Source organism: Ipomoea nil, unplaced genomic scaffold (assembly GCF_001879475.1).
Source record: "Ipomoea nil cultivar Tokyo-kokei standard unplaced genomic scaffold, Asagao_1.1 scaffold3195, whole genome shotgun sequence".
Lineage (NCBI taxonomy): Eukaryota > Viridiplantae > Streptophyta > Magnoliopsida > Solanales > Convolvulaceae > Ipomoea > Ipomoea nil.
The window spans coordinates 3,779,411-3,807,051 of record NW_017619623.1 but is presented as its reverse complement, the minus strand read 5'-3'; the positions used below and the strand labels follow the sequence as shown (position 1 = coordinate 3,807,051).

The following is a 27,641-nucleotide window of genomic DNA, read 5'->3' as shown; positions in this document are numbered from 1 at the left end:
CCAAACACACCCAAATTCACATCAACAAAAATAGGGACCCGAACATATAGAATAACCGAAGAATTACATTATTGAAACCAAAACACAAGTTCAAAACCTTGATTAACCACAAGAACATTCACATACCCACCCAAGAACATCAAGAATAGCAAGAATCCGGACATAAACCCTAACATAAGCTCTAAACCTTGAATAACACCAGAACATGCATATACCCACCCAAGAACATTAAGAACACCAAGAATAGCAAGATTCACAACATAAACCCTAGCATAGGCTCTAGACACCGAACAATACGAGGACATACTTATAACCACCCAAGAACCCCAAGAACAACAAGAATGTCCAGAATATTAAGAATCACAATATAAACTTTAAGCACCAGCTCTAAACATGAAAAATCATTGGATAACGCATGCCATCAATCAAAGAAGCCAATAAATCGTAATATAACAAGGAAAATAGGTTTTGTAAGACATGGGTTACCTTTTTGCCTAGTTAAACTTCTCACTAATCCTAAGATCTTTCCTCAAGGTCCTCTTCCTATCAATCTTTCCTAAGCTCGGTGATGGAGAATTCTTTGTCTGGATTCTGGGAGGGGATTTTCCAGTGGTAGAGAGAGATGGGAGAAAAAGGGTTCTAAAGGCTTTCTAATTCCCTTTATATAGATTTAGGATTCCTAAGGAGAATCTGAATAGGAATGGCTCACCTTCTCTATCCTAACGAGCTTAAGGCTTTAATATAGGCAAGGGTCCACGGTCCACCATGGACCATATTTATTTAATTAAGGGATCCTGGGCTAAATTATTTCCTTTTAACAACTCTTAACGGAATTTATTAAGAGACCGATGGAGGTCTTACGAATTAATTTAAATAATTAATTCGGGTTTAGAGGGCAAAATTACGGGGTGTTACAATTTTCTAGTAAACAAGTTAGAATATGCGCATCACATTCTAACATGTATGTTAGAAAATATGGACCAAATGATTTTTCAATCCTTGCTCTCTTGCTACGTCTAGCTTTGAGCTCGGGTTCTCCTTCATTCCCTTCAACCACAGCTACGTCGAATTTTCATTTCAGCGTGCTAGGTCTTATATTGAACCTTCACAGAAATGCATCTTCTAAAGAACGATGAATTTCTTGATTCAATTTATCGTGTTCTTATGTACATCCAAATTATAGGACTCGTGTACTAAGAACCAATAACCGCCTTTGGCAAGACACCCCCACATTTAAGGTGTTAGTATGAAAGCTTCCTACGTACCCACCCACAATTCGTAACAATTTCATGCGGGTAACCTTATTTAAAAGGTACTTACTTGTTCAAAGTATTGTCTCACCCCACACACTTTGAGGTAGACCTGAACTTATCAACGTCTTGATATTTATATTTGGCAATAACGCTCTATTGAAGTGAATACCGTGCTGTACGCTCGAGTACGATACCAACGCTTGCGCTGAATTCACCAATAGGTGTTTCATCTTCACCACATCGATCATTCGTAACCGCATTAATACCACGATTAATTTGGTTTTTCTCTTTTATTCTTATAAAGAATAAATGTGTGCTACCCGTTAGCACATCTCGTAGGTGCAAACAAATTAGCACTTACGAATCCATTCGGGATTGACCGAAGCCAAAACCACGAATCAATGCTTCCGAAATTGAAGCACGAATCAGTGCTTAGGAATGAAGCACCAATCATGCTAAACCAAGCATGAATCATTGCTGCCAAACTAACGCACCGATTCCAAAGCAATTTCTATTGTTTTAAATTATAAACTCACAGCAACATTCGGTTGCTTAATTTTTCAGTGCTACCTAGCACTAAGATTGTTAGCTAATTACACAATTAGCCAAACGTCCTTAAGTGCTAGTCACAAAGCACTTTACAACGCTAAATTTAATTAGCCCCTTGCACAGTGCTAATTCAACATTTTGGACGTCCAGTGTTATTAAGCACTACAATTAGCACTTCAACAATGCTAAATTCAATTAGCATTATCCATTAAGCTCAAGCCTAATTTGACGTCCCAACAATCTTTCTCAAATTACACCCATACTAATATAGTTTAGATTTTTGATTAAGTTAATTTTGACACAATTAACGATATCAAATCAACCAAATTTTCTGACTAATTGAATCAAGCTTATATAATCGTACTACAAATATTATTTAAAATATTCAACACTTGAGCTGTGACGCTCACGATTATATAGTTATCTCAATTTTTGACAAATTGATCATTGAAATCCTTATCGTTCTACATGAACTAGAACCGAAGTCCTTTACGGGATTTCAACATGTAACACATTTGTTACATTTCATTTCGGCCGTTAGGCCATTTTAGCATTTTCCAAATAATGCTACTTGATGCACTAGGCATCCATATTGAATCATTTCATACATTTAACATTATTTTATCAAATAATTCGTATGTACTATGATTCAATAACTCAATGGAACAATTATATTTTTATTCAATAATAAAAATATTACAAGGATACTACAACATTTATTCAACAAATAAATAAATAGGAAAATTACATTGGAAACCAATTTCCATTAATCCTATGTAGTAGTCCTTCAAACCCGTGTGCCTTGTTCCATTCTCCAACCGTCCACTCCACGAAGGGTGGTCCTTCGATGCACATCGGGAGGTACCTGTTGTGACCTCACTCGTCCAACCATCCACATTCTTTAACCCAAGCGAAGTTGTCCTCAGCCTTTTCACCAGGATGACGGTTTGCTTTGTAGTGGCTGCTCACCTCCTTCGCATATTCATCTTCAGGACTAAACTTTCGTTTGCATTCCCTTTGATTATGGTTGAAGTCGTTGTTCACACTACAATAGTTCTCAGACCATGTAGTGATCACGTAGTCACTAGATCCTTCGTGGCTTTTAGCTAATCCACAAGGCATCACAATAGGTACCAATTGCGTGTCACCAGCCACAGGTCTACCGGTTCGTGAACCTAAGTTCTCCAGAGCACCATCGTTTGTTTTTGCAACTCCCATGGAAACATCATTTCCAAAGTTACTGCCATCAACTGGCATCTCGGAGTATGCAATACCATTACCGTTCCGATCATTTGAATGTGCACCACGAGCAACATTCACGATTCCAACACTTTTGGAATCCATCGACTTGTTCATACAAAAGGAATAAAGTTTTAAGATTGTTGGAAAAAATGAACCAAAGTCGATTTAATACAAAATAACATTTATATATATCAACACGAAAAAATATATATAAAGATATTATTCTATATTTTGAAATATATATATACACACAAATATATATATATATATATATATATATATATATATATATATATATATATATATATATATATATATATATATATATATATATATATATATATATAGGGTTGCATTCACATGCAAACACCATTAAAATACAAACCTGTGGACAAATATAAGCCATTAGATTAGATGAGATTAATGGTTTGGATGTAATATGCAATAATTCACGCCAGCCTAACATAGCATGTGAAAAGGGCAAATCAGACAAATTGATTAAATCCTAATTAAGGTTAAAACACAATTACACTACTCTGCCTAAATTAAAGGAGTTTAATTACAGTATAATTAGACATCCTCCTTCAAATAGAACACTCCCATCCCGGCACCAAAAACCAGCAAAACCCATACCACCGTGCAAAAGAAGAGACACCGGCGCAATTTGAAGGAGACGGCCATGGAGAACAGCCCGTGCACAGCATTCCCAGGTAAGCCCCGAAATACGATTATTTATAGAGCAAAGCACACCGTGCTTACAATTTGAAAAATATGAGCATAAGTGTATTCATGAATAAGAAGCTATTACTGTTTGAAATATTTAGGGTTCCATTAACGTGCTTTGTCATTGAACGGTATGAGCAAGGGCGAATTCATGAATTAGAAGATATTACTGTTTGAAATATATACGGTTGCATTACAGTGGTTATTTGTTGAAAAGTATGAGCATAACTGTATTAGTGAATAGGAAGCTATTACTGTCTGAAATATATGAAAATTTAACGGGGAAACCCAGTGCAAATAGCAGTTACGGGAAACCCTGCATAAGCACACTAGATTAAAACTGAGAGCACACGAGAGTTGCAGAAAATGAAGCACTAAGCACAAAGTTAAATAGTGACATGCACATATAAAAAAAAACATGTGTACTTACAGTGCATATGTTGGGACATGTGAGCACACGAAAATGGAAAGTCGGGCACACAGTAGCACAGTATTAAACCAAGCATGCACATAACATAGACCCCAAATTGCACCACAATTACACAGTGAAGCACATCATTCATTACTCCACGAAAACTGAAATATATAATTGTTATGTTGAGCAGGTGACGCCCACCGTGCACAGCACGAAATGGAATGCGAAATGGAAATACATGACGATGGAACAAAATACTGGACACCACCAACAACAAAAGAAAAAACACCGTTCGAAGGACAACGATTCAAAACAGTTGAAGACGGAATTCAATTCTACGAGGAGTATGCTAAGGTTGTCGGATTTGATGTTAGGCATGGATCAAAACGCAAGAATCGATTCGGGCAAGTGTCAATAAAATACATGCTGTGCTCACGCGAGGGTTACAAGGCTGAACGGAAGGAACCCAACAATAGCTCAACAGTAAAGCAGAGACGGCGGAGAGTGTCCAACAGGATAGGCTGTAAGGCACGCATGGTAATGACAAAGAGTGACAAAGGCGGATATAAAGTACATGCAATCCAACTAAGACATACCCATTGTTTATGCTCAGATGCGGCTAAACCTTTTTTAAAGATAAATAGGCAACTTGACATCGGCCACAAAACCTTTCTGGCTCACTGTGCAAAGGCAAATATCGGACCCGCAAAAGCTTTCAGATTGTTCAAAGAGATGGTGGGGAGTTTTACAGATGTAGGAGCAACATGCATCGACTTTTGCAATTTTAGACGGGACCTATTGGCCTATATAGCTGAGGCCGACGCCCAAATGGTGATAGAAGACATGTTCAAAAGAAAAGAGGATAACCCGGACTTCTATTTCGATTTCGACATAGACGAAGAAGCACAATTAACAAGGTTATTCTGGGCGGACGCCGAATGTCGAAGGAATTATGCATATTACGGCGATGTCATGTCATTCGACGCCACATACAGTACAAACAGGTAGACATCGTATTAGCTTTTAAATATTTTGACCGCCTACTGAGCATACGACGTATAAATGGTGTGCGCGGTGAGCAGCAAAGAGGGGGTAAAGGGCGTGCTGAACATTGAAAATCACCGTGCGCACCAGCGTGCAGAATATTAGTAGGCAGTTTACTATAAGTATGGTTAAAACTAATTACAATCATGTTTACACTGCAGGTACAAGTTAGTGTTCGTCCCTTTCACAGGGGTTGATAACCACAAAAGGTGCATAACATTCGGGGCCGGGTTGATTGCGAAAGAAGATGTAGAGTCATATGAGTGGCTAGTCACGAAGTTCAAAACTGCAATGGAATACACACCAAGATGTACTACAACTGACCAAGATCCAGCACTAAAAATAGTAGTACCACACATTATGCCAACAACAAGGCATAGATTATGTATGTGGCACATCATGTCAAAAGTTGGGGAGAAGGTGGGGGTTGCATTGTTGCACAACGCAGACTTCAAAAAGGAACTAAATAACACCGTATGGGATGACACATTAACGGTTGATGAATTTGAGCGGAGATGGACAACACTAATGAGGAACTACAATCTTGAAGAACACCGGTGGTTTGCCCAACTGTACGATGCATGTGCATCGTGGATACCTGCATACTTCAATGACTTACCGATGGGAGGTCTACTAAGGACCACATCACGGTCAGAATCAGAAAACAACTACTTCGGTAAATTTACAAACCACCATAGCAGTTTGGTAGAATTTATGGCACAATACAACAGTGCCATTGGAGAACAAAGGCATAGACAATCAAAACTCAACGCAGAAAATGAAGGTTCGTACCCTGAAACTAAAACCCCTCTGAGTATTGAAAAGCACGCTGCTAGAGTTTACACCGTTAATATATTCTATGAATTCCAACAAGAGGTATGGGATGGACTTACAAAGTTGAAGAAACCGGTGGAAGACTGTTTGAAGTAACAGAAATCCCAAGCACGAAGCTAATAGAGTGTGCATGCAAGAAATTCAATCGCGTCGGTCTACTCTGCAAGCATGTGCTACAAGTGATGAAGACAAAAGGGTATGAAAAAATCCCACAACAGTATATCGTCCCACGATGGACACGAAACGCATGTGCACACCCAATATATGATGTCCCATGGGCAAAAAGAACAACCAAATCCAAGGCAAATGAAACAACACAAGTTGCAAATCAACTATGGAATGAATTCTACAACTGCATGGGATTAGTGAATGGTTGGCCAGAAAAGATGGACCAAATGTTGGCAACATTGCAACAACTCAAGAAGGACCTAGAAAACGAAAGGCAACAAACACAAGAGGGTCTGAACAATGAATCCGTGTTTGAAAGACTAGTCGGATCAAGCAAACCGAGCGACATACAAATAAAACCCCCCCAAGTTGCAAAGAACAAAGGGAGTGGGAAGAGACTCAAAAGCAACCGAGAAAAAGCCGCCACGAACAACCAAAAGAGAAAGGAAAGAACATGCAACATATGCGATCTCCCAGGGCACAACAGCCGCACCTGTCCAGCTAAACTTGCATAAGACAAAGATTGTAGTAGTTGAATACAACAACAGATGAAATAATATAATTATGTTTACATTTACGAACCATGTTTACATACTTCTATGAAACAAACATTTTTATGGCCTATATACGCACATAAAAATACCCAACAGCCAACGAACAACGCATGGGGGGCAAATAACTATTTTCTGGGTAAAAAAATAAAAAGTAAAAAAAAAAACGAACACAAAAGCAGCATGACGCGCACAGTAACGAAAACTAAACGAACGAATGCGCGCACAGCGGGAACCTTATATGCGCACAACCATCCATTAGTCATAAAACCCCGAACCGGGGAGCACACTTCAAAACTATGACGCGCACAGTAACAAAGATGAATTGAGTAACGCGAGTCGGCAACACACACATAGGATACTATGAAGACGCACAAAGATCCAACAGCGACCACATACGAAGGCATTCGACTCTTAATGGAAAGGACTAAATAGATTAACCACCGGTAAAACAAGCGAAATAGAACGCCCACAACGAACCATGAGCCCACAAACGCCACCTGGACGAGGGAGATTGTGTACATATAAGAATTTTAAAAAAAAAAACAAAACAAAAACCCCCAAGCACACAACGCAGAAGGACACGCACAAGAACAAAAGTGAGTTACCAAATACAAGAGTAGGCTGAGCGCAACGAGGAAAATATAAACACGCACACCAATCCATAAGCAACCACATCCCTTCCTGGACGCACAGGTGGGAAAACAAAAACGGAACACACTAACAAAGCACACCGTGCACACTAACAGAAATGAATTAATTAATGCGACATAGGGATGAACACACGGAGCAAAATATAAATACACGGAACAGTGACCAAGCACACACGACTGTGAAAATGCGCGTAAAATTAATATAATAAATATACGCACCACGTCAGAAATTAAAAAACAACGAAACTAAACCACGAGTTAAGCGCAATATACAAAAAATGTGCGCCAGCACAAGTAGCAAAAATAAACCACCGTAAGCGCAGAACACAAAAACAGTGTGCGCATTACATGCACCACCAAAAAACACAACATAAGAGAAGTAAAAAAACGGCATTAAGTGGAAGGGGGAGGAACTGAGATCGACTGGTAAGCGCGAGCAAGGTTGTCTTCCCTCATCACATTAAACCGCGAAGTGACCAACTCATTCATGTACCGCAACCGTAACTTATGCAACACCGTAACTTGAACAACTGATCCAAGCTAGCAACGGAACTTGCAACAACAGCAGCAGCCTCCCCAACAACACATTCAAACGTCTAGAGTGAACACAAAAAGAACACATACATTAGCATACAAACCTTCATCAGACTAATCCAATTCTGTAAGCACAACCAAGTCCAACAGTGCGCACATAAAGTAATGAACTAAATAAATTTAAAACAAAAAAGAGTGCAAGACAAACAACTGTGCAATCCAACCTTAGGGCCATACTCGGGGCCATCCCCGTCCACATTCAACCCCACAACAGCAGGCTCGATCTCACCACAACCAAACCCACCAGCAGCCATCTCCGCAGACTCCCTCGCAAAAAGCAACTCCGATGTCCATCCGCGAAACGAAGGCACGAGCCGTGGGACAGAACGCTCAAACGGCAACACACGGTCCACATAAAACAACTGAACGCATGTGCACAACAAAATAAGGAAAATAACACAAAAAAACAGTAAAAACAAAATTAAAAAAAAAAACAAAAATAACAAACAGAATAATACCGCAACAAACTCCGCAGGACCCACAAAGCATTTATGACGGCCATTAACCCAAGCATCCTGAGTCTCCACCAACAAATCTAGCAGAAGCTTGCACCAATTTAACTCATGGATCCGAGAGACATCATCAAACCAATCAAAATACATTTGATTCGCATAGCCATTGCTCATACAACACACCAACGTGGACAGCACCAACATACAAAAATTCCTTTTAAACCAATCGCCACCATCAACCTCACCAATAACCTTGTCTGCAACCATGGACAACGGCACCGCATAACCCCCCTTCCCAAATAATCCCCTCCAATGTTTCAGCATATTGCTAATATGCACCCGCTCACGCTTAACCATCTCAATTTCACCCCGCGGAAACCCCAACACCAACTCCACATCCCGCTCATACACAGGAAGGGCCCTACCACCCCCCAAGTCAAACGTCCGCGTCTGCCCATCAAAATTAGTCAAGAGCCAATGCACCAGACTCGGCGGACACTCCGACACCTTGAAATCCAGCAAATGCCCAAATCCTAAACCCCTAATATCATTTTTTTGCCGCACGGACAAATCGTGAAGAGCATCAACAAGAACACCAGTTTGCCCCCGAAACTTAACAGTGGAAAATTCAGAAACCTCTTCTACAAGCTCCTCGCCACCACCAGAGGAATCTTCAGGAGCATTCCACAGCGGGTCTTGCTCCAACCTAGCCAAGAACGCCAACGGTGGCGAAACGAAGTCATCATCACTCGCACACCCCACGCCAACCCCAGGAACTCCCTGCAACCCCTTAAGCTTCTTACCTGCAGAAAAAAGAACAACACTACCCACTACACAACCCTGCACACCAACCCACACACCTTCAGCATCACACCCAGCCACATCAATCACAATACAAAACCACACACCCACAATCCCGGCAGAAACATCACCCACACCCCCCCCCCCCCCCCCCCACCAAAATTTCCTGATTTGGAAAACAAATAATCATCCGACCATCGAACAGCTAACAACAATTAAAGCTTGCACAATTATAACAACCGACAACAAAACAAGTAACAACAAAGTAAAAAACTGAAATGCAGTAAAATACAAAAAGAAACTACTATACACCATCAAATAGAATACACCTATCATGCCACACTAGTTTAAATGCAAAACACTATATAGCATACTCAAGATATAAGGATATGTACCAAATAATCTCAACTACTAATAAACAGCATGCCACACTAGTTTAATCTAGACTCAACATAAAACATAGTAATCCACACCTCATTCCACAAACATTTAAGCAAAACCCCTAACAAAAAAAAAAAAAAAAAAAAAAAAAAAAAAAAAAAAAAAAAAAGAAAAAGAGAGACAAAAACTGCCCGGCCGGATGAATAATAAACACCCCTTCCGAATCCAAAAAAAAAAATTACTACATTTATTTCTCCTACTATTTTAACCTTGTTATTTATGCGAACTTAATTGATTTGGACCACCTTAAGTCAATTATAATTAGTCCCCTCAATTACAATTATTAATGTGCATTATACTGCTCTTTCATTGTTAATTGACACAGGAAGCAGAAAGATGTTTTAGTATACTGCTCTTTCTTTGTTAATTCACACAGTTAGCAGAAAGATGTTTTAGTATACTGCTCTTTCTTTGTTAATTCACACACTTAGCAGAAAGCTGAAATGGAATCTAATATCGCGGTGAGAAGCTATTGCAAACGAGAGAGACTCATAAGGGTGTGGTTATAACATACGACCAAACATACATTTAAAAGAAAAAAAAAAAAAAAAAAAAAACAACAGCAACGAGAACTGCCGGCCGGAAAAACAAAAGAACACCCCTTCCGGCCACAAAAACGCCCACAGCCACCCCACCCAGCCACCAAAATCCCCACCGCCCCGGAAACAAACCAACAAACCCCAAAACCCATCCCGCCATACCCTACGAACCAGTACAAAAACAAACCCTAGATGCAAAAATCGAACACAAAATCGGGCAAAAAGACATAGCCCCCCACCCCAACAACAAACCCCCAAAACTTGAACAGAAAACCAGGCCGAAAATAGTATAGAAAAAAAAAAAAAAAAAAAAAAAAAAAAAAAAAAGAGGACTAACCTCGGCCGACATCCGGTGGTCCCCCCCTCTTCAACGTGTCGCGGTCCCCACCAACAACCATGGCAACGTGCGAATGAATATCGAAAACGAGAAGGAGAGAAGGCAACGCGATTTTCGCACCTCTTCGACGCACTCCCCACGCACGACAAGAGAAGACCGGAAGAATAGGAAAAGTCTCCACCTTGCGCGTGTGTTTGAAAGCCAATCTACAAGGACTCTCCAACCAAAAATACATTAATACCCTTCTTAAAATAAAAACACCCAAAAAAATAGATGGATGCACGCCCAAATCTGAGCCATTCAACCGCATCATCCAACGCTCTAAAATAGTCCACACGTTTTTATTTTAAGAGGTGTTTTCACATGAATCAAATTCTATATATATATATATATATATATATATATATATATATATATATATATATACATACATACATACATACATACATACATACATACATATATATATATATACATATATATATATATATATATATATATATATATATATATATATATATACACACACACACACATATATATATATATATGTGTGTGTGTGTGTGTGTGTGTGTGTGTGTGTAACAACCAAAGTGAAATTTATAATCCTTCATATTATAATTCCAACAAGAAACTATATATAAATATATAGAACAAGGATTTATTGCTTAGAGCATAATCCCAAAACCGAGAAGAAAGAAGATGAAGAAGAGGGTAAGTACGAGTCAAGCGAAACACTCTTTCCTTAAAACCTTATTTTTCACCTCCTACAAGTGCTAGGAGCGTTGTGGCCTAGGCTTCCCAGGATAAAACGTACTACGATTTAACGTTTGAGCACCCAAACGAATGAACCCGGTGAACTAGAGCACGGGTCGGCAAGAACAGAGTAGGAGCAGAGTTTTGAGAGAAGAAACTGCGATTTCTGTTGTGTATTGTGTCTCTTCATTCGTGTTGTTCGTATATAACCTGATGCCCCTACAACAAGCTTATATAGGAGATTGAGGTGGAAATAGCATTCAACAACGGCATTAAATCTGATTTAAAAGCAAATTATAACCTTCAAAACGGACCATTTAACATGGAGATTAATTCTGAAATTAATATAGAATTAATTCCGTAAAAGCTGAATTAATCATCCAAACAGTCACTGAAACAGTACATGCAACCATACCATTCCGGAAGATGTGTCGGTACACATGCGCCGCTCCGTAGACTTCCGGTAGACACGCACCGCTCGCGAACTGAACGTACCAGTAGACGCGTACCGCTCCGTAAGCCTGACGCGGTCTACCTCTGCTTCGGTCCGTAAGCCTGACGCGGTCTACCGCTGCTCACCGAAGCCTGCCGCAGCTCATCAATAGCTAATACGTTGGAAAAATATTCGATATATAAAATGCTTATGTTATATTTAAATTTTAATACATGTTGAATATATTACACTAAAAATATTGAAGTATATTATAAAAATAATAGTTTTATTAGGTATTAATTGTATAGTATTATCATATATATTGTTTTTTTTAAGTACAAGTATTATATGTTATCACAACTGGATAAATGATTTCATTATTTTTTGTCATGTAGAAAATGTTGATCTCTCATAATATATCAAATAAATAATAAAAAATTAATATCAAATGTTTCTATTATAACAATATATGTTTAACCATAATATTTTTTGGTATTTTTTTTTTAAAAGAAAAGGAGGCACCGATATATTTAACTAAGAAGCAGAAAACAACATTCATTACAAAAGGCCATATCACCATGCCGACAATCGTTATGCTTATGCATTATTATCTTGCCGTTAGGCACTATTATCTTTTTTCTTTTTTCTTTTTCTTTTTTTTTTTTTAATTTAAGACCGTTTCGTTATAGGAGTATATGTTCATAATTTTATTACTATATGTTCATAATTGTAAGTTCATAATGTCAGAGCTCTATGTTCATAATTCAATAACTGTACATTCATACTTCCATAACTGTACATTCATAATTTCGTAACTGTACATTCATAATTCAATAACTGTACATTCATAATTCAATAACTGTAACTTCATAATTTTCGAAGCTCTATGTTCACAATTTTAGAGCTCTATGTTCATAATTTTATCACTATATGTTCATATTGTAAGTTCATAATGTCAGAGCTCTATATATTCATAATTGCATAACTGTACATTCATAATTCCATAACTGTACAATCATAATTTTCGAAGCTCCATGTTCACAATTTTAGAGCTCTATGTTCATAATTTTATCACTATATGTTCATAATTGTAAGTTAATAATGTCAAAATTTTGTGTTTATAATTTTATAACTTACATTCATAATGTCATAACTGTACATTGATAATGACATAACTGTACATTCATAACCCAATAACTGTACATTCATAATGGCACAAACGAATGACGCCGTTAACGCCGAGACAAAATCAATTTTTTTTTAACTGGAATGACGCGTTTTTCTTAAAAACGACGTCATTTTGGACTCGTGTCCACAATGCATTGTGGACACGGGTCCAGGGCATAATTTGCCCCATGCCGAAAAGCCAAGACAATCAGAAATATAGAAGTGCAAAATCTCAGTAGGGGTAGGGAAAGGCAGTACAGGCCACGAGGACGAGCCACGACAATCTTCACAAGGGCGTCCGCTATGCAATTCTGTTCGCGCGGGATCCAAGCAATCCTCCAATCATGCTTGTCTCGAGGTCCTTACTCTGCCTCCCGGGCACAGACATAACTTACGGGTTTGGTGCATGCATGGGGTTCTTGCCACGAGTCGAGGCCAAAGGGGAGGACCTTGTGGGGGGCATATGTCCAGCTAACACCAGATCAACCTCTCCACCCTCGAGATCAGCCAAATGAGTGAAACGGGATTGAAATTGAATTACAGGTTCCTAAGCAACTCTGTTCTTGGGAGAGCCTTGGGGACTCTCTATTTTGTGCCTTTATCTTGAATGGGGCGCTGTTGTAGCCTCCTTGGGCCTTCCCTACGTGACACAACCATCCAAGATCCAAAGCCTCATAGCCTGTTCAATGTCCAATACATATTAATAACTAATAAATATCAGTGCAAAGTTCATTCAAACTACCTCATAGCCTGTTCAATGTCCCAGAATCAAAACACTCCTATAAATAGTACAAAGTTCATTCAAACTATGCACATTCGAAGGCTTATTCAAATGCCTACAAATATATCCTTGCTTCTCAGGTTACCCCTCTACATGCAAGGAGAGCAATAAAAGTCCGGCTGGTCAGAACGTATGAACTCCCTGAGTTGAGTGGAGGTTACTTAAGCAAGAGCAAAAAATGTCTCTTTCATGACGAAGAGGTAATGTTAATACATATTTTGCAGTAATATCTATTCTGATCATATGTATTGCTACATAATAAATCTATGTTATTTCATAATATATATAGGGTACATACATCGATTAGGACTCATGAGCATCTCAGCAACTTCATTGCTGTCCAATTACCAATTACAATCAGGTGATTTCTTAAAAGCTTAAATTTGGACTTATAATCTCTTATTTATCCTTGGTTATCATGAATGAGAAACTTGCATAGAGAGACTATGATTCTTGAAAAAAAAAACATTTTATGTTTTATATTATTGGGTTGACTTTGTTCTTGGACAGAAAAACGTCCTATGCATCTCATGAAGAGATTGATTACAAATTGCTCATAGGCATGATTATACTCATAGGCATAAGTTAATATAACATAAGAACCAAACTGTTATTGACTTCATAGTATTTAGTCAGGAAAAAAAGTATGTCACTAAACTAGGATGCCAGAATCCCTAATGGATTTGAATAACTAATTGCAGCAAGCTACAGAATCAAGTCAATAAGAATGTTGGTAAAAGATCTGGAAAAAGATTTCATAATATTAGTTGGCAATAAGAATCAAGTCAACTTATGGCAAGAAAATCACATGCTATCATGCAAGTCGTTGATAATGTAAAATGAATAGTCATCTACTTCATTAGAATGAACATAATTTATGAATAGTCATCTACTTCATTAGAATGAACATAATTGCAGACAAAAAATAATTACACTTGCCAGGAGAAGTAAAAAACCAATAACACATATTCACAAATCTGTCTTCACAGCAAAAAGCGAAATATGGACTATCAAACAACTTGGAAGGTTGACGTGATTTAATCAATTGAAGAAATAGCTTATGAATACATTGCTTTGTAGGTAAGCACTGTAAGCATAGTCGACGCCTTGGCGTCCTGTCGGTGGAGACAGGACGCCTGGGGGGCTCGACTCACCTGAAAGGGGCGAGTCGAGAAATGGCGTCGACATGGCGTCGCCGTGGCGTCCCATGAGACGCCATGGACGCAAATCCGACGCCGAACCCGCAAACCCGGCCCATTTTTGGTTTTTTATTTTTTAATTTTTTTTTTTTAAGTTAAGTAACAAAAAAAAAACCCTAAGATAAGAAATAGAAAGTGCGAGACTTCAGACTTAGTCAAAATTCAAAAACGAAGAAACTGCTGCGCTTCGACTCTGCGTCTCTGCGACCTTCACTGCGACTCCGACGCCGGACCTCCCTCCCTCCACTGCCGTCGCCCACGGACCACCGCCATCGCCGGACCACCGCCGTCGCCGGACCACCGTTTCCCTGTGAATTGCTTGACTTGCTTCCTGATTTCTTCTTTCTTCTTCGACTGACTCACTTCGTCGATTTTTTTTCTTCTTTTTTTTTTTGTTTGTTCTCTCTTTGTTTTGCATTTGTAGTGGCTTTATATGGCTTTATATACCAAACAAATGAGTCAAATGACTTTGTTTGGTATTTAAGCCTTATGGCCACATGGGGGCAGTGAGCAGAGGCAGTGCTCACTGCCTGCCACTTGGTCACTACTTTATTTTTTTTTTTAATTTTTTTTTTAAAATTGTACATTGTTTCATGATTGGACAGTAGGATTACACTCAATTATGGATGCAAATTCGGAAAATGAAAGCTATGATCCATCTACCGACCCTAAGAGGAAAGCTAAATCAAATGATCCGGGATGGAAGTATGGTTTTTGGCCGGACTTGGCAAACAAAGATTTAGTCGAATGTTCACTTTGCCACAAACAAATGCATTCGGGAATCAAAAGACTAAAACAACACTTGGCGGCGGGTTACGGAGATGTTGCTAAATGCCCCAAAACAACTACGGAGATTATGAGGGAAATGCAACAATATATGCAAGGCACATCAAGAATGAAGAGATCAAGGGTGGTCTTGGATGATAATGTGGATGATGATGTGCAAGAATTGGCAAGGGAAGAAACACAACCATCTTCTAACGATTCCGTTACTTATCCAAGTTCCGGGACGGCTAGTAAGAGAAAACAAACCATGTTAAGATTTGCAGAACCGCAACCGAGAGTAGGAAAACAAACTCAATCCGTTGCATCACTACTTAGAAAGACCCCTGAAGAAGTAGTTGATGAGAGGCATTCTAAGGGTCCTACTCAAAGAACAATGGAGGCTTGTACGAAGAGTAAGGAAGAAACAAAGAGGACAATGCTACATATAGCAGATTTTTTTTATGAGAATGGCATACCATTTAATGCGGCTAATTCAAGAAGCTTTGAAGTAATGGTTGAATCAATTGGACAATGGGGGCCGGGATTGAAGCCTCCTAGCTTTCATGAGTTACGAGTACCCCTCCTTTTGGACTCAAAGGAAGCGACTGATAAGTTGAAAGAAAGACATAGAGTTTCTTGGAAGCAATACGGGTGCACACTCATGTCTGATGGGTGGACCGATAGGAGAGGTAGACATTTGATTAATTTTCTTGTGAATAGTCCCGAGGGGACTTTTTTCTTGGAGTCGGTTGATGCATCGAGTGAGTCACACGATGCAAGAATGTTAGCTGGATTGTTGGAGCAAAAAGTTGTAGAAGTTGGGAAAGAAAATGTCGTTCAAATAGTGACCGACAATGGAGCAAACTATAAAGCCGCGGGCAAACTGTTGGAGGAGAGGATTCGGACATTATTTTGGACTCCTTGTGCAGCACACTGTCTTGACCTCATGCTAGAGGACATTGGGAAGATGACGGAGTTCAAGTCCAAGATTGCAAGTGGTAGAAATATTACCACTTTTATTTATAGACATGGGCGAATCCTTAGTGCCATGAGAGAGCATACGGGTGGGCAAGATCTTGTAAGAGCTGGAGCTACTCGATTCGCCACAGCATTCCTCACTTTACAGAGTTTGTACAAGCACAGAAATGCATTGAGAGCTCTATTTGTTAGTGAGGATTGGGTTCGCTCAAAATTATCCAACACCGAAGCGGGTAAAAAGGTGTGTGAGATCGTGTTGTCGACGAGATTTTGGACTGCGGTTGAGGATTGCTTGAGGGCATCACATCCCATTCTGATTGTGTTGAAGATCGTTGACGCTGATAGTACTCCAGCTATGCCCGAGCTTACGATGGCTATGTTGACTGCTAAGAAAAAGCTCAATGAATCATTTGCAAGCAAGCCAAGGCTATTGGGAAAGTTGATGGCTATTGTAGAACGAAGATGGGATGATCAGATGGGAGTGGATTTGTATGGAGCCGCCTTATTTTTAAATCCCTCTAAATACTTTGACCTTAAGGCGACGGATACTACATGTGCTCGTAAGCAACGAGCCATGTTCAATGCAATCCTTCATAAGATGATTGACGATGATGACTTGCAAGTGAAGATCAGCAATCAAGCAGATAACTACGATAATATGAGGAATGACTTAGGAATGCCATTAGCAGTCAAGCAACAAAAAGCAAAGACTCCTCGTAAGTAATACTATCATACTAAGTAAATAACTACTAAGACACTAAGTACAAAGTATATTAAATATTATAAATCTTAAACTTATTTTGTAGTTGATTGGTGGAATGCTTTTGGTGGACTTAGCATTGAGCTTCAAACACTAGCAATGCGCATCACAAGCCTTTGTTGTTCATCTTCCGGTTGTGAGCGCAATTGGAGCACATTTGAATTTGTAAGTATAGTTTTCCTAATTAGTAAAATAGTAAATAGTATTATAGAAATTATAATTTATCTCAAATTTTAATACAAGAATTTTAAACTTGTTTTTGTTTCTACTTTTACTTTTTTAGATCCATACAAAGAAAAGAAACCGCTTAGAGCATAAAAGATTGAACGACTTGGTCTATGTTCAATACAATCGCAAAATTGCAAGTAGGTTTCAAAAGATGCGTGAACAAGGCTCCAACTTTAATCCATTGGTCTTAGAAGAGTTCCAATGGGACAATGAATGGATTAATGGTGGTGAATCTAGTGATGATGTTCATCCCGGGGGTGATCTTTCATGGAGGCATGTTGATGAAGCAAGTGGTGCATCATACAATCTTGAGGGCTCTCATCTTTCTACAAGAGCTCACGCGGGGGAAGGTTCACGTGCACAAATGTTGAGCTATTCACGACGCCGCAATGCTTCTACTAGTACTCCTTCTAGTTCTAGGATAGATGAGGAAGAACAAAATGAAGAAGAGCATTTTCCTAATGATGATGAAGACATTGAAGATAAGGATGATGTTCAAGATAATGATGAAGTGGGAAATGAAGATAGTAATGATGGCAATGGAAGAGAAACAAATATTGATGACTTCTTGATGGACCTTTGAGACTTTGAACTTGGATATTGTTGTCTTGTTGATTATTCTAGTATTCTACTTGTGTAGTTGTGTTACTTGTGTGTTATGTAGTTGGTAAATTGGTACCTTAATATGTTGAATGCTTGAATACTTGAATATGTTTAATTGTTTAGAGTTTAGACTTTAGCATGTTTAAACTTTAGAATTTTAGATATATATTAATATATATATAATATAATATATATATAATTATATATAATATATATATAATTATATATATATTGTTCTTCCTAACTTGTCGCCTAGGCGACAAGTCGGTCGGGGGGCGCCGCGACTTAACAGGGCGCCGTGATAACTATGACGGTAAGATAATCAAGAATATATAAAGGTTGAGGCGATTTAATCAAATTCAAGAGTTGCATGAAGAATCAAGTCATGAAATAGGCAAACGTATTCTGTATTAGTACCCTTCTTTACATGCATACTTTGATTGATGTTTTACTCTATTTTAATATGAAAATAGACTATGGTTATTTTCTATATTTGCCTACTCCATATGAATGTCATACTGTCATGACACTTAAAGAATCAATCAAGGCATGAATTTCCATGTAAATAACACATTAGGGATTACACTTAGTGACAATGTAAAAAGGTAAAAAGTAATTTAAAAAAAAAAAGATAAAGAAAACTAATTGTCATGCACACTATCACACTATGCAAGTAAAAGACTAATCATTTAACTTTAATTTTTCAGAAAATAAAAACAATAATTAAAAAAATATTGACTGGCAACAGGCCAAGAATAATAGAACTAAACTATACATGTCGAGAAAGTCAATTCATTTGAATCATCAAATTGGCAAAGCAAGTTGAGAGCAAGTTACTGGCATGTCACTCAATATTGATTTTTGAAAAAGTATTATCAAAAAATAATAAACTTGATTAAAAACATCTTCAGCCTCATTCTTGAAAATGAAAGAAATAGAGAGCCAATTAGACTGATGCAATCACATCTCTGGAACTTCTTTAATATGTAAACGCACAGATGCCCAGTGATGTAATCAATTTTTAATTCTCCCATTCCAGTTCACTGGAATTAATAAATTTAGATTTCAGAAAGGCAGCTCATCTTTCTCAAGAACATAAGAATTTTTATTACAAAAAAATGAAATTTATATATTTAAAAATAACAAATATATAAACCCCCTCATTCATTTCTTTCAAATTCCAAGGATTAAAAAGCTGCAAGATTGGATACTTCTTGAATTGGAAATGCATCATTCCAAGGTTCCTAAACAAATTTCTCATAGCTACAAGAATAAAAGGGCAAAGCCACTTCAAAATGGTTTGAATGTTGAATTATTTATTCACATATACATTAGCCTCAAAGTATTTATTTTTTGAAATTGTCTTCGTAATTCCAAGATCAGTAATAGAATATTTTCAAAATCTGAAAACATAGAAATTGTTATACTAGATATTTTCAAAGACAAAATATCCGGGAAAATATATCATTAAATGGAAAAATATAAGCTTTTAATGTACGAACCATTCATGTATCCAATGAGCTTGAGTTCATCCCTGGCCTCCCCAATGAGCTCTTCGACCTGACCACAACCAAGCTTCTTCTCGATCATTTCCCAAATTTACTCAATGAGCAAATTTACTATTTAACATACTTTAAACTCTTTTAATCTGTTTCCATCCTTGGCTTTGCACCTCATTCGTGTATTAGCCTATGTACTGTGTACCAAAAACAATTGCTGTTGCATGTTAACAATCTATCAAAAAAACCTTAATCTACTCAATTATGTCAAAACTATTAATACAAATATAGCATCATAGGATGAAATCATCTACAAGGTTTTTGAGACTAAATCGTAGATAGCTAAGAAAATACAAAATGAATTATAGGAATAGAAATAGGGATCAATTACTTAACTTAGCTGACATCTTCGCCAACTCTTAACATTAAGATCATCCTCCCTATAACGTAGTAGAGGTTCCCGATCTTTCGATTTTGAACCAGACATAGAAAAACACATAAACACTAAAACACTAATTTAGACATAAAATTGGTACAACAACAACTTTTTAGATGTGTGATTGGGTGTACAAAAACACAGATTGAGAGAAATCGATGAGGTTTTACTTGGTAGACTAAGAACGGCAACGGTAGAAGACTGGTATTCGGAAATTGCCAGAGAGAAAGCGATGGAGTTAGAGAGAAGACGAATCGGCGGCCTTAGACGATTTTTGGCCTGTGTCCGGTTGGTTTTAATCGTTCAGTAATTTGGTCGGGTTTTGGGCTTCAATTTTGGGTTAGTTTTTGGGCCAGAATGTTAATATATATATATATATGCTATTTTTCTGGTGCGAACCATTACTGACGTGCGAACTAGTGAACCACTACGGGGCGTTGATATATTTGATCGTAGGGCTCATAGTTGTAAGTGTGCAACGGTACAGTGCACCACGCCCCATGGGATGCATTGCTCTATTACGCAACTTCCCCTCCACCGTATTTGAAAAGAATCCGACAGCGCATATACCGCCTATTTCTTACATCCATTACGGTGTGACGTCTCATCCTAACCCAACTGTGGCCGGACCAGCGAGGGGTAACGATGAGCGAACCCAATGGCAGAGGATTAACAGGTCACGCGTCTCTTCCCCATTCTTGATTTTCCACGCTGCATGGCTCCGCGCGTCTCTTCCCCATTTTTGTTTTCCCCCGTAACATCTGACTAGTGTATGTGCAGAGAACGACGTGATGATCCCGGAAGCAGAACCGATTGACGAACAACAATGGATGCCCGCCGATGGCGTGAGATTAGGTGCGCATCATTGTACAGTGCACCTCGCCACAGGTAGTCCACGGGCTTCTAACGTAAAATCACTTCATCCCCGTTTTAAAAGAGGATCGATAGGGCCTATCCCGCTTTTTTTGTTTCATCCTACACGCTGGTGGTTGCTATTTCGCAGACTGAGCGTTGCAACTGTGGACGATTCACGATCAACGTCACTGGACGTCCGCGATCACAATGGGCAAGTCAGATGCCGGACCTTTAACTGGTTTTGTGTGGCGAATTGTTTGTACACTGTCTGTCTTCATTTTAGCCCCGCGCGGAACCGCATACAGCCTGCGCGGCCCCATGCGGCTGTCCGGTAGTATGTGTAACCCATTCGTCTATGCCGTCGTAATGAGAAGTAGTTCCGCATGCGCCCCCCCAACTTACATGCGGTATTTAGTGTGCAGCCGACAAGAGTTTTTCTGGATTTTTTCCCCTTCGTGTCACTTAGCTTCACTAGTAGTATTTGAATGAAGACGAATTAATATTACAATCCATTGAAAGTACACACCTTCAATAACAAAGGCATCTAATTTTGTGATTGGAATATACATTTAAAAAATGGGAGGACTGTAATGAATAAACTAAATAGTATTAACCAGTAATGCTAGTTTGTAAAGCTAGTAGCTATTTTGGATTTAAAAAGCAGTATCATCTGTGAACTGCAGGTGTGAATGGTATTTTGGTGCCATTTCAATTTTTATGCCCATGCATTCCAGTACTTTGGGTATTACTTTGGAAGTTTTAATGATTATTATGTATTTTGGCATTACTTTTGATATTGTGTTTGATTATTGGGGTAATTTTCTGTTGTTGGGTTAAATTTTGATTGCATTTGGATGCTTGGTTTAATTTATGTTTGGTGAATATCCAGATATGGTTCCCTCTAATAACATAGAAGTTTCAATGTCATGGTGACAATTGAGCTATAATTTAACCAAAAGATTTGAAAGTGTTAACTAAATTCGCGGCATAATGTTGCTTTCTGCCATATTTGCAAATGGCAGTCTTTTAAAGTGCGTATAGACATTCGTTAAAGCCATTTGAATCCATCCCATGCCCCCACCCCCGACTAACAACAAATAAGAGCATTTCAGACAAAAAAAAAAAAAAAAAAAAAAAAAACCAAGCGTTTTAGTCCCAGCCTCCTATCAGTGCACCAAAAACAAAAACAACCATAAATTTGAGCCATAGATATTTCAGACCAAAAAAAAAAAAAAAAAAAAAAAAAACCATAACTTTGAGTCATCCATATGTGCACATCCTTATCTGCCTTGCATCCTACTATCAGGACTCTAATATATGACACCTTTAAAAAGCAAACCGCACATTCCAAGTGCAACTGCAAATTATTGATGTTGCACTTCGGTGTTGTACCTCGGTACCCATGCACTGGCTAATCGTTCAAAAAAAAAAAAAAACACTATTTTTTCCCTAATCACAAAATTGAACTACGCAATTTCTAACCCAAACTCCCTACATCTCTTGAGTTTCTACAGCATAGCCCCCGAACACGAAAAGAACACAGGGGCTTGGCAGTGAATTTCATGGGGAACTTATTGTTTGGCTAAGTGCGTCGGGAGTGAGACTACATTACTGTGATGGGTGCCCAGATTGTTGGTGCATTTGCACTAATCTTTGACGTTCAAACTCCTGGACCCGCACGGCAATGCTGTGCGAATGACTATTGACGGTGCTCAGTAGGATGTTGTGCATGTACCCCTTGCGTAGGTTCACTAGCTGCATTGCATTCCCCCGTTGCAACCCAGTATTCCAGTTTGCGCAATCCTGCCCCGTGTATGCCTCCATGTGCCGCATCGTGAAAATCCCAGAATCAGAAGTATAAGTGGTGTCTCTCCACGGCATCTGCATTCTTTTTGGTTTCATGATTCTTAGCCGTGCAACCCTTAGTGCTTGGAGCTTGGTGTCCAGGTATGCAGCGAGGCAGATGACCTGCACCAAAGAAGAACTTAGATTCCAATTGTGTATGTATGTACATGCATCCAAAATAAAACAAAGCGATAAGTTATCCTGTCAAAGTGTCCACCCAGTATGCTCACGAGCTTTTTAAAAAAAAAAAAAAACTAAAAGTTTACTATTAATTTCTATCCCCAACCAACTTGTACAAAGCTAATTTGGTAGTTTGAAGCTGGGGATTTCAGTGAAACTGCTCATTCATCTCACCTAACCATAGGTAGGAAGCAGAAAACATATAATAATGTAAACATGTGGAGATTTGATTATATTACATAATTTGATTTATGAAATCTATCCTCAAATAATTTAAAGAGTCTTATCATTTACTTAAGACTATCAGAAATCTTTATACAAATTCATTTTTGCCTCGACACCTTAGATATGAACGGATGCACCACACAACTACCCTGGGAGATTACAATCACAAATTCACAGACTATAGTTGACAGTGCCGAAATGAGCCCTAAACCCCGGCAGTGTTATATATTCTGTTGCTGTTACTTTGGTTTACTAGTGCCATTTCTGTTCTCGGGGAGCAATGAGTGCAGTGGTTTAAACAGCTCTTTTATTTGCTCAGGCCTCACTGGAATCCTATCACGCGCCCTGACTGCATATTTATTTTCCCTTTCTGTTTCATATATAGTTTAACTAGATTGCACCAGCTGTTACAAGTGCAATCCTGGACATAAATAAGTTGTGCATTTTAGGCCTGCATCCCCCACCCCCCTCCCCTCCCCGGTTTGCAATCTGTAATGATATAAACTCACACAAATAATCCCCTAGTATAGTATAAAAGTGAAAAACTAGATAACAGTAATGAGCAGCACAGATCGCACAAATTATACACACATAGCCGAAACCTTAATTTAGGTCATTAGAAAAACATACCAACTCCTCCGGTGCCCTACCGCACATATCTTTTGTTGGCTCTGTTGGACTTCTTTATAGAGGAGCTGTCGATAATGTCAAACCGACCATGCTTGAAACTTACCCCCATCATGTAATAGGTGCCATTATCATATATCGGGACAATGAATTGCGAGGCGATACCAATTTAGGGGTCAGACCATATGCGTTAGTGGGTGGGCCAATTAATCCAGAGAGTTACAAAGGTTACCAAATCTATTGTGACTGTCCCTTCATGACCTAAATTCTGCAACAGCCCATCCATACGCTTCTCAAACCAAGCCACCCTGTCCTCATTACTGGATGAAATGCCAACCACCATCCCAATCTGCATATTAAAGGGGGGTAATCAGTTTGGGTCTTATCGCGACGCACTGGCAGGTGAAATAAAGGACACATACTGCCATGCTAGTGGGTAGAAATAGGCGGTTCAGATCTGCCGACCTCTTTCACCACCTGCCTTAACGTTTGGAACTGAGCCCACCTCACCGTTCAATTGGCATATTGGAACAACACCTCATTCCTAGGGGACAAACCACACAAAATGCATCAGCGAGAAATTCAACCTCGATCCTTTATTCCCCCACTGGGGGAATTGAACGCAGCGACCGAGCACACACCCATAGCAGCTACCAAATCTCCGAATAAAAACACACACGCAAACGTTAAGGAAAAGACACATTAGAACTCATTTCCAGAACACCACACAAACTACCACCAAATCTAAAGACACACCAAAGAATCATATGCATGATTGTACTGCAGTTTAGCATGTGTCAAGGCATACACTCCACCCTAGCTAATTAAGAAGGAAACATTAAATGAGTTAATACCCAAAATCGTCCTTGACTATAGTGGCTTTTCTCAATTTCGTCCTAAACGACTTTGGTGACCTAATATCGTCCCAGACTTTTGTGTTTCGCTCAATTTAGTCCTAGACTTTTGTGTTTTTGCTCAATTTAGTCCCTCATTTGTTATTCTGTCCATTTGGTGTTAAATAAATAGACAATTCAGTAATTTTAATATTGACATCTCTTTACTCATAGACATGTGAACTGCGAAATCCCTTTTTTTTTACGAATTACTCTTGGAATTACTCCTAAAACTGCGAATATAAAATTTGATTTGCAGGTCCGGGAATAATTCTGGGTGTAATTCGTACAAGAAAGAGGAATTTCGCACTTCACAAGTTGAAAGTAAAGAGAGATCAATATTTACATTACTGAATTGTCCCTTTATTTAACACCAATTTGACGGAATAACAAATGGAGGACTAAATTGAGCGAAACACAAAAGTCTGGGACGATATTAGGTCACCAAAGTCGTTTAAGACGAAATTGAGAAAAACCATTATAGTCGAGGATGATTTTAGGTATTAACTCAACATTAAATATATCACTGTAAGACAAATTTTACACAGGGTTTTATGTCTGAATTTGATGCACGAACAGAATTTTAGACTAAATAAATTTGGTCCAGACTACTACGATTATATACCAACAAAAGCCTGTGAGAGTATTACAAGATTTAAACACAGAATCACCATGTAATGCAAATCCACACTGCAATTGATGCCAAAATTGCAAATTTCTGCACACCCCCAACCAGATTATTACACCAGACCACACACCCCCAAAAATACCGTATAAACCTCCCAGTTTTGAAAAATTAAAAAGGACTCACCTTTCTGCCCCAATCGCCGCGCCACCATCCTCCGTGCTGCCACTCTGGACGCTACCCCCGACGCCGCCCAGTCGAACCCACCGTGATGACCGCCGTTCGAACGGGAGCTGGTAAGCCGGAGACGGGTCCGCTGTTTGAATGGCCGCGATGCTGACGGAGAAGCCAACAGTGGCAACTGATGGCCGGACCTTCCACGCTTCGACCGGCGACTACAACCACTAGACCGGGCCATGCAACCTGTTCCGATCGCCTAAACGCTAGAATTGAGGCGAGGTTCAGATACGAGCTCGAAAGACGCCGCGGGTTGAGAAGTGGTCTGACTGTCTGAGCGGAAGAGTCGAAAAGGAATTAAAACACCCATTACACGGGCTTCGATCCAGTACGAGGCGGCACATAATGGGCCGTACACCCTCATTAGCGTGCGTTGATCATAACAAGATGAACGGATGGTAACGGTGCACAAGTTCACATATAATCCAAAGTTCACACCTGAACAGCACTCTATATAGGAGAGTATATATATATATATATATATATATATATATATATATATATATATATTGTAGTGTATATATTGTATTTTTATTGTTTATCAATTTAGAATATATACTATTTTAGATTCGTATGTCATATTACAATAAAAAATAAAAAATAAAAAAAAAATAGTATGTCATATAAAAACTTATTTTACTGTGTTTAGGTTTCTTCGTGATCATATATGTTTATAAAAAAAAAACACATTATATGATGCAACTTTACAAGTTATTAATTAACGTATAAATATATTTTTGTTTCTTTTTTTTTTCAATTTAATTCATTAAAAAACGACATAATAAATATGTGAATTTATATATTCATCAATTCCAAAAATTAGATGCAACCTTAAAAAGTTATTATTTTTCATGTATAAATAAATTTTGAAATCTATTTGCATTCAAAAAAGAATAAATTTGAAATCTATTTAATATAACAACAAATTTAATATTGCAAAAGAAAAATACATTTCAGAATGAATTTTTATGATTCATGTTTGATTTTATCATTTTTTTTTAAACATTATCAACAATAAAGTTACTTAAACTTTAGACCGTGCATCACACCGATAATTCTTCTTTTTAAAAATAAATTTTTAATATCTAAATCTAATAATTTCGTTTATAAAGCGCAGGAAAAAATACGAAAAGAGATACAGAGATTGTGATCGTTCTCTCCATTAGGAAGGGCATTGGTGAATTCTAGAATAATATCTTCATCAAATTCTAGATCGTTTTCTTCATCTTCATCAAACTTTACTATGCGTAATTTGAACTTGCAATATGAGCCGCTTTGTATTGCAAATGTGGGTTGAAATCTCCAAGATGCTTACTGTTTTTGTTATGATATGTGTGGTTTTATTAGCGATGTTACTGTGCTTTGATACAAAAAAGGGTAATAGTCTTAATTTGCCTATTTTGTAATATTGTAGCAAAAAAATTTAATGTTGTATTGGAAAAGAAGTGACGTTTGAATTTTTTTTTTTTTAATTTAAATCATATTCAAAAAGTACTAAGATAACACTAACGTTGTATATCATATTAAGTTTTCAATAATTAGTAATGTTCTAACTTCTAACACTTCGTTTTTATTAATAACATAAGCTGTATTTGAGTATTTATTGTGTAGCATTTACATGTTTATTTTTTTGTTCAATTCACAATTTAAATATAATTTTATAATTATTATGTTCTCATGTCTGAAAATAATAAATAAATTAAATTATAATTATTGCACACAATTGGACAATAAATTTAACAATTTTTTTTTGTTCAATTCTCAAATACAAATAATTTATACTTCTTCTTTTCGGTTCTCTAAAAATTATAAATTAAAACACCATCGTTTCACACAATTTATAATATAACAAGCATAAATTAAATACTTTACAATTTATTTACCGTGCAGCGCACGGGACAATTGCTAGTTATTTTTATGTGTAGTAATTTAGCTATAGAATTTTTTGTAACG

At 38.0% G+C, this 27,641-nt stretch overlaps 3 protein-coding genes across 5 annotated transcripts; 2 read left to right on the top strand and 1 right to left on the bottom strand.

Moving 5' to 3' along the window:
• Positions 1-3,723: 3,723 nt before the first annotated feature.
• LOC109168290 (protein FAR1-RELATED SEQUENCE 5-like) lies at positions 3,724-6,156 on the top strand. Its single transcript, XM_019317305.1, has 4 exons — positions 3,724-3,754; positions 4,373-4,719; positions 4,819-5,186; positions 5,388-6,156. Exons 1-4 carry the CDS (start codon positions 3,724-3,726, stop codon positions 6,154-6,156), a joined length of 1,515 nt encoding a protein of 504 aa, XP_019172850.1.
• A 9,398-nt stretch (positions 6,157-15,554) lies between these two features.
• On the top strand, positions 15,555-18,246 carry LOC109168288. Its single transcript, XM_019317304.1, has 3 exons — positions 15,555-17,391; positions 17,482-17,600; positions 17,719-18,246. Exons 1-3 carry the CDS (start codon positions 15,555-15,557, stop codon positions 18,244-18,246), a joined length of 2,484 nt encoding a protein of 827 aa, XP_019172849.1.
• A 3,997-nt stretch (positions 18,247-22,243) lies between these two features.
• LOC109168219 lies at positions 22,244-25,943 on the bottom strand. 3 transcript variants are annotated; one of them, XR_002052034.1, is made up of 4 exons: positions 25,638-25,943; positions 24,356-24,477; positions 23,937-24,282; positions 22,244-23,024 (listed from the first exon to the last, which is right to left on the bottom strand). XR_002052034.1 is itself a non-coding variant. In XM_019317258.1 (2 exons), exons 1-2 carry the CDS (start codon positions 25,867-25,869, stop codon positions 22,906-22,908), a joined length of 351 nt encoding a protein of 116 aa, XP_019172803.1. In that variant the 5' UTR covers positions 25,870-25,943; the 3' UTR covers positions 22,244-22,905. The 3 variants fall into 3 exon arrangements, 1 of the variants encoding a protein (XP_019172803.1); XR_002052035.1 differs by having other exon boundaries at positions 24,399-24,477; XM_019317258.1 differs by lacking the exons at positions 23,937-24,282; positions 24,356-24,477.
• Between the last annotated feature and the right edge of the window lie 1,698 nt (positions 25,944-27,641).

Excerpts from the sequence above, each read along its gene's own strand:
- LOC109168290 (XM_019317305.1), top strand. The coding sequence starts at position 3,724 with ATGGAGAACAGCCCGTGCACAGCATTCCCAG. Across the intron at positions 4,720-4,818 it reads TAGGCTGTAAGGCACGCATG|ATAAATAGGCAACTTGACAT; the intron begins GTAATGACAAAG and ends CCTTTTTTAAAG. Across the intron at positions 5,187-5,387 it reads GCCACATACAGTACAAACAG|GTACAAGTTAGTGTTCGTCC; the intron begins GTAGACATCGTA and ends TTTACACTGCAG.
- LOC109168288 (XM_019317304.1), top strand. The coding sequence starts at position 15,555 with ATGGATGCAAATTCGGAAAATGAAAGCTATGATCCATCTACCGACCCT. Across the intron at positions 17,392-17,481 it reads ACAAAAAGCAAAGACTCCTC|TTGATTGGTGGAATGCTTTT; the intron begins GTAAGTAATACT and ends CTTATTTTGTAG. Across the intron at positions 17,601-17,718 it reads ATTGGAGCACATTTGAATTT|ATCCATACAAAGAAAAGAAA; the intron begins GTAAGTATAGTT and ends TTACTTTTTTAG.
- LOC109168219 (XM_019317258.1), bottom strand. The coding sequence starts at position 25,869 with ATGGCCCGGTCTAGTGGTTGTAGTCGCCGGTCGAAGCGTGGAAGGTCC. Across the intron at positions 23,025-25,637 it reads GCGGCGATTGGGGCAGAAAG|GTCATCTGCCTCGCTGCATA; the intron begins GTGAGTCCTTTT and ends TCTTTGGTGCAG.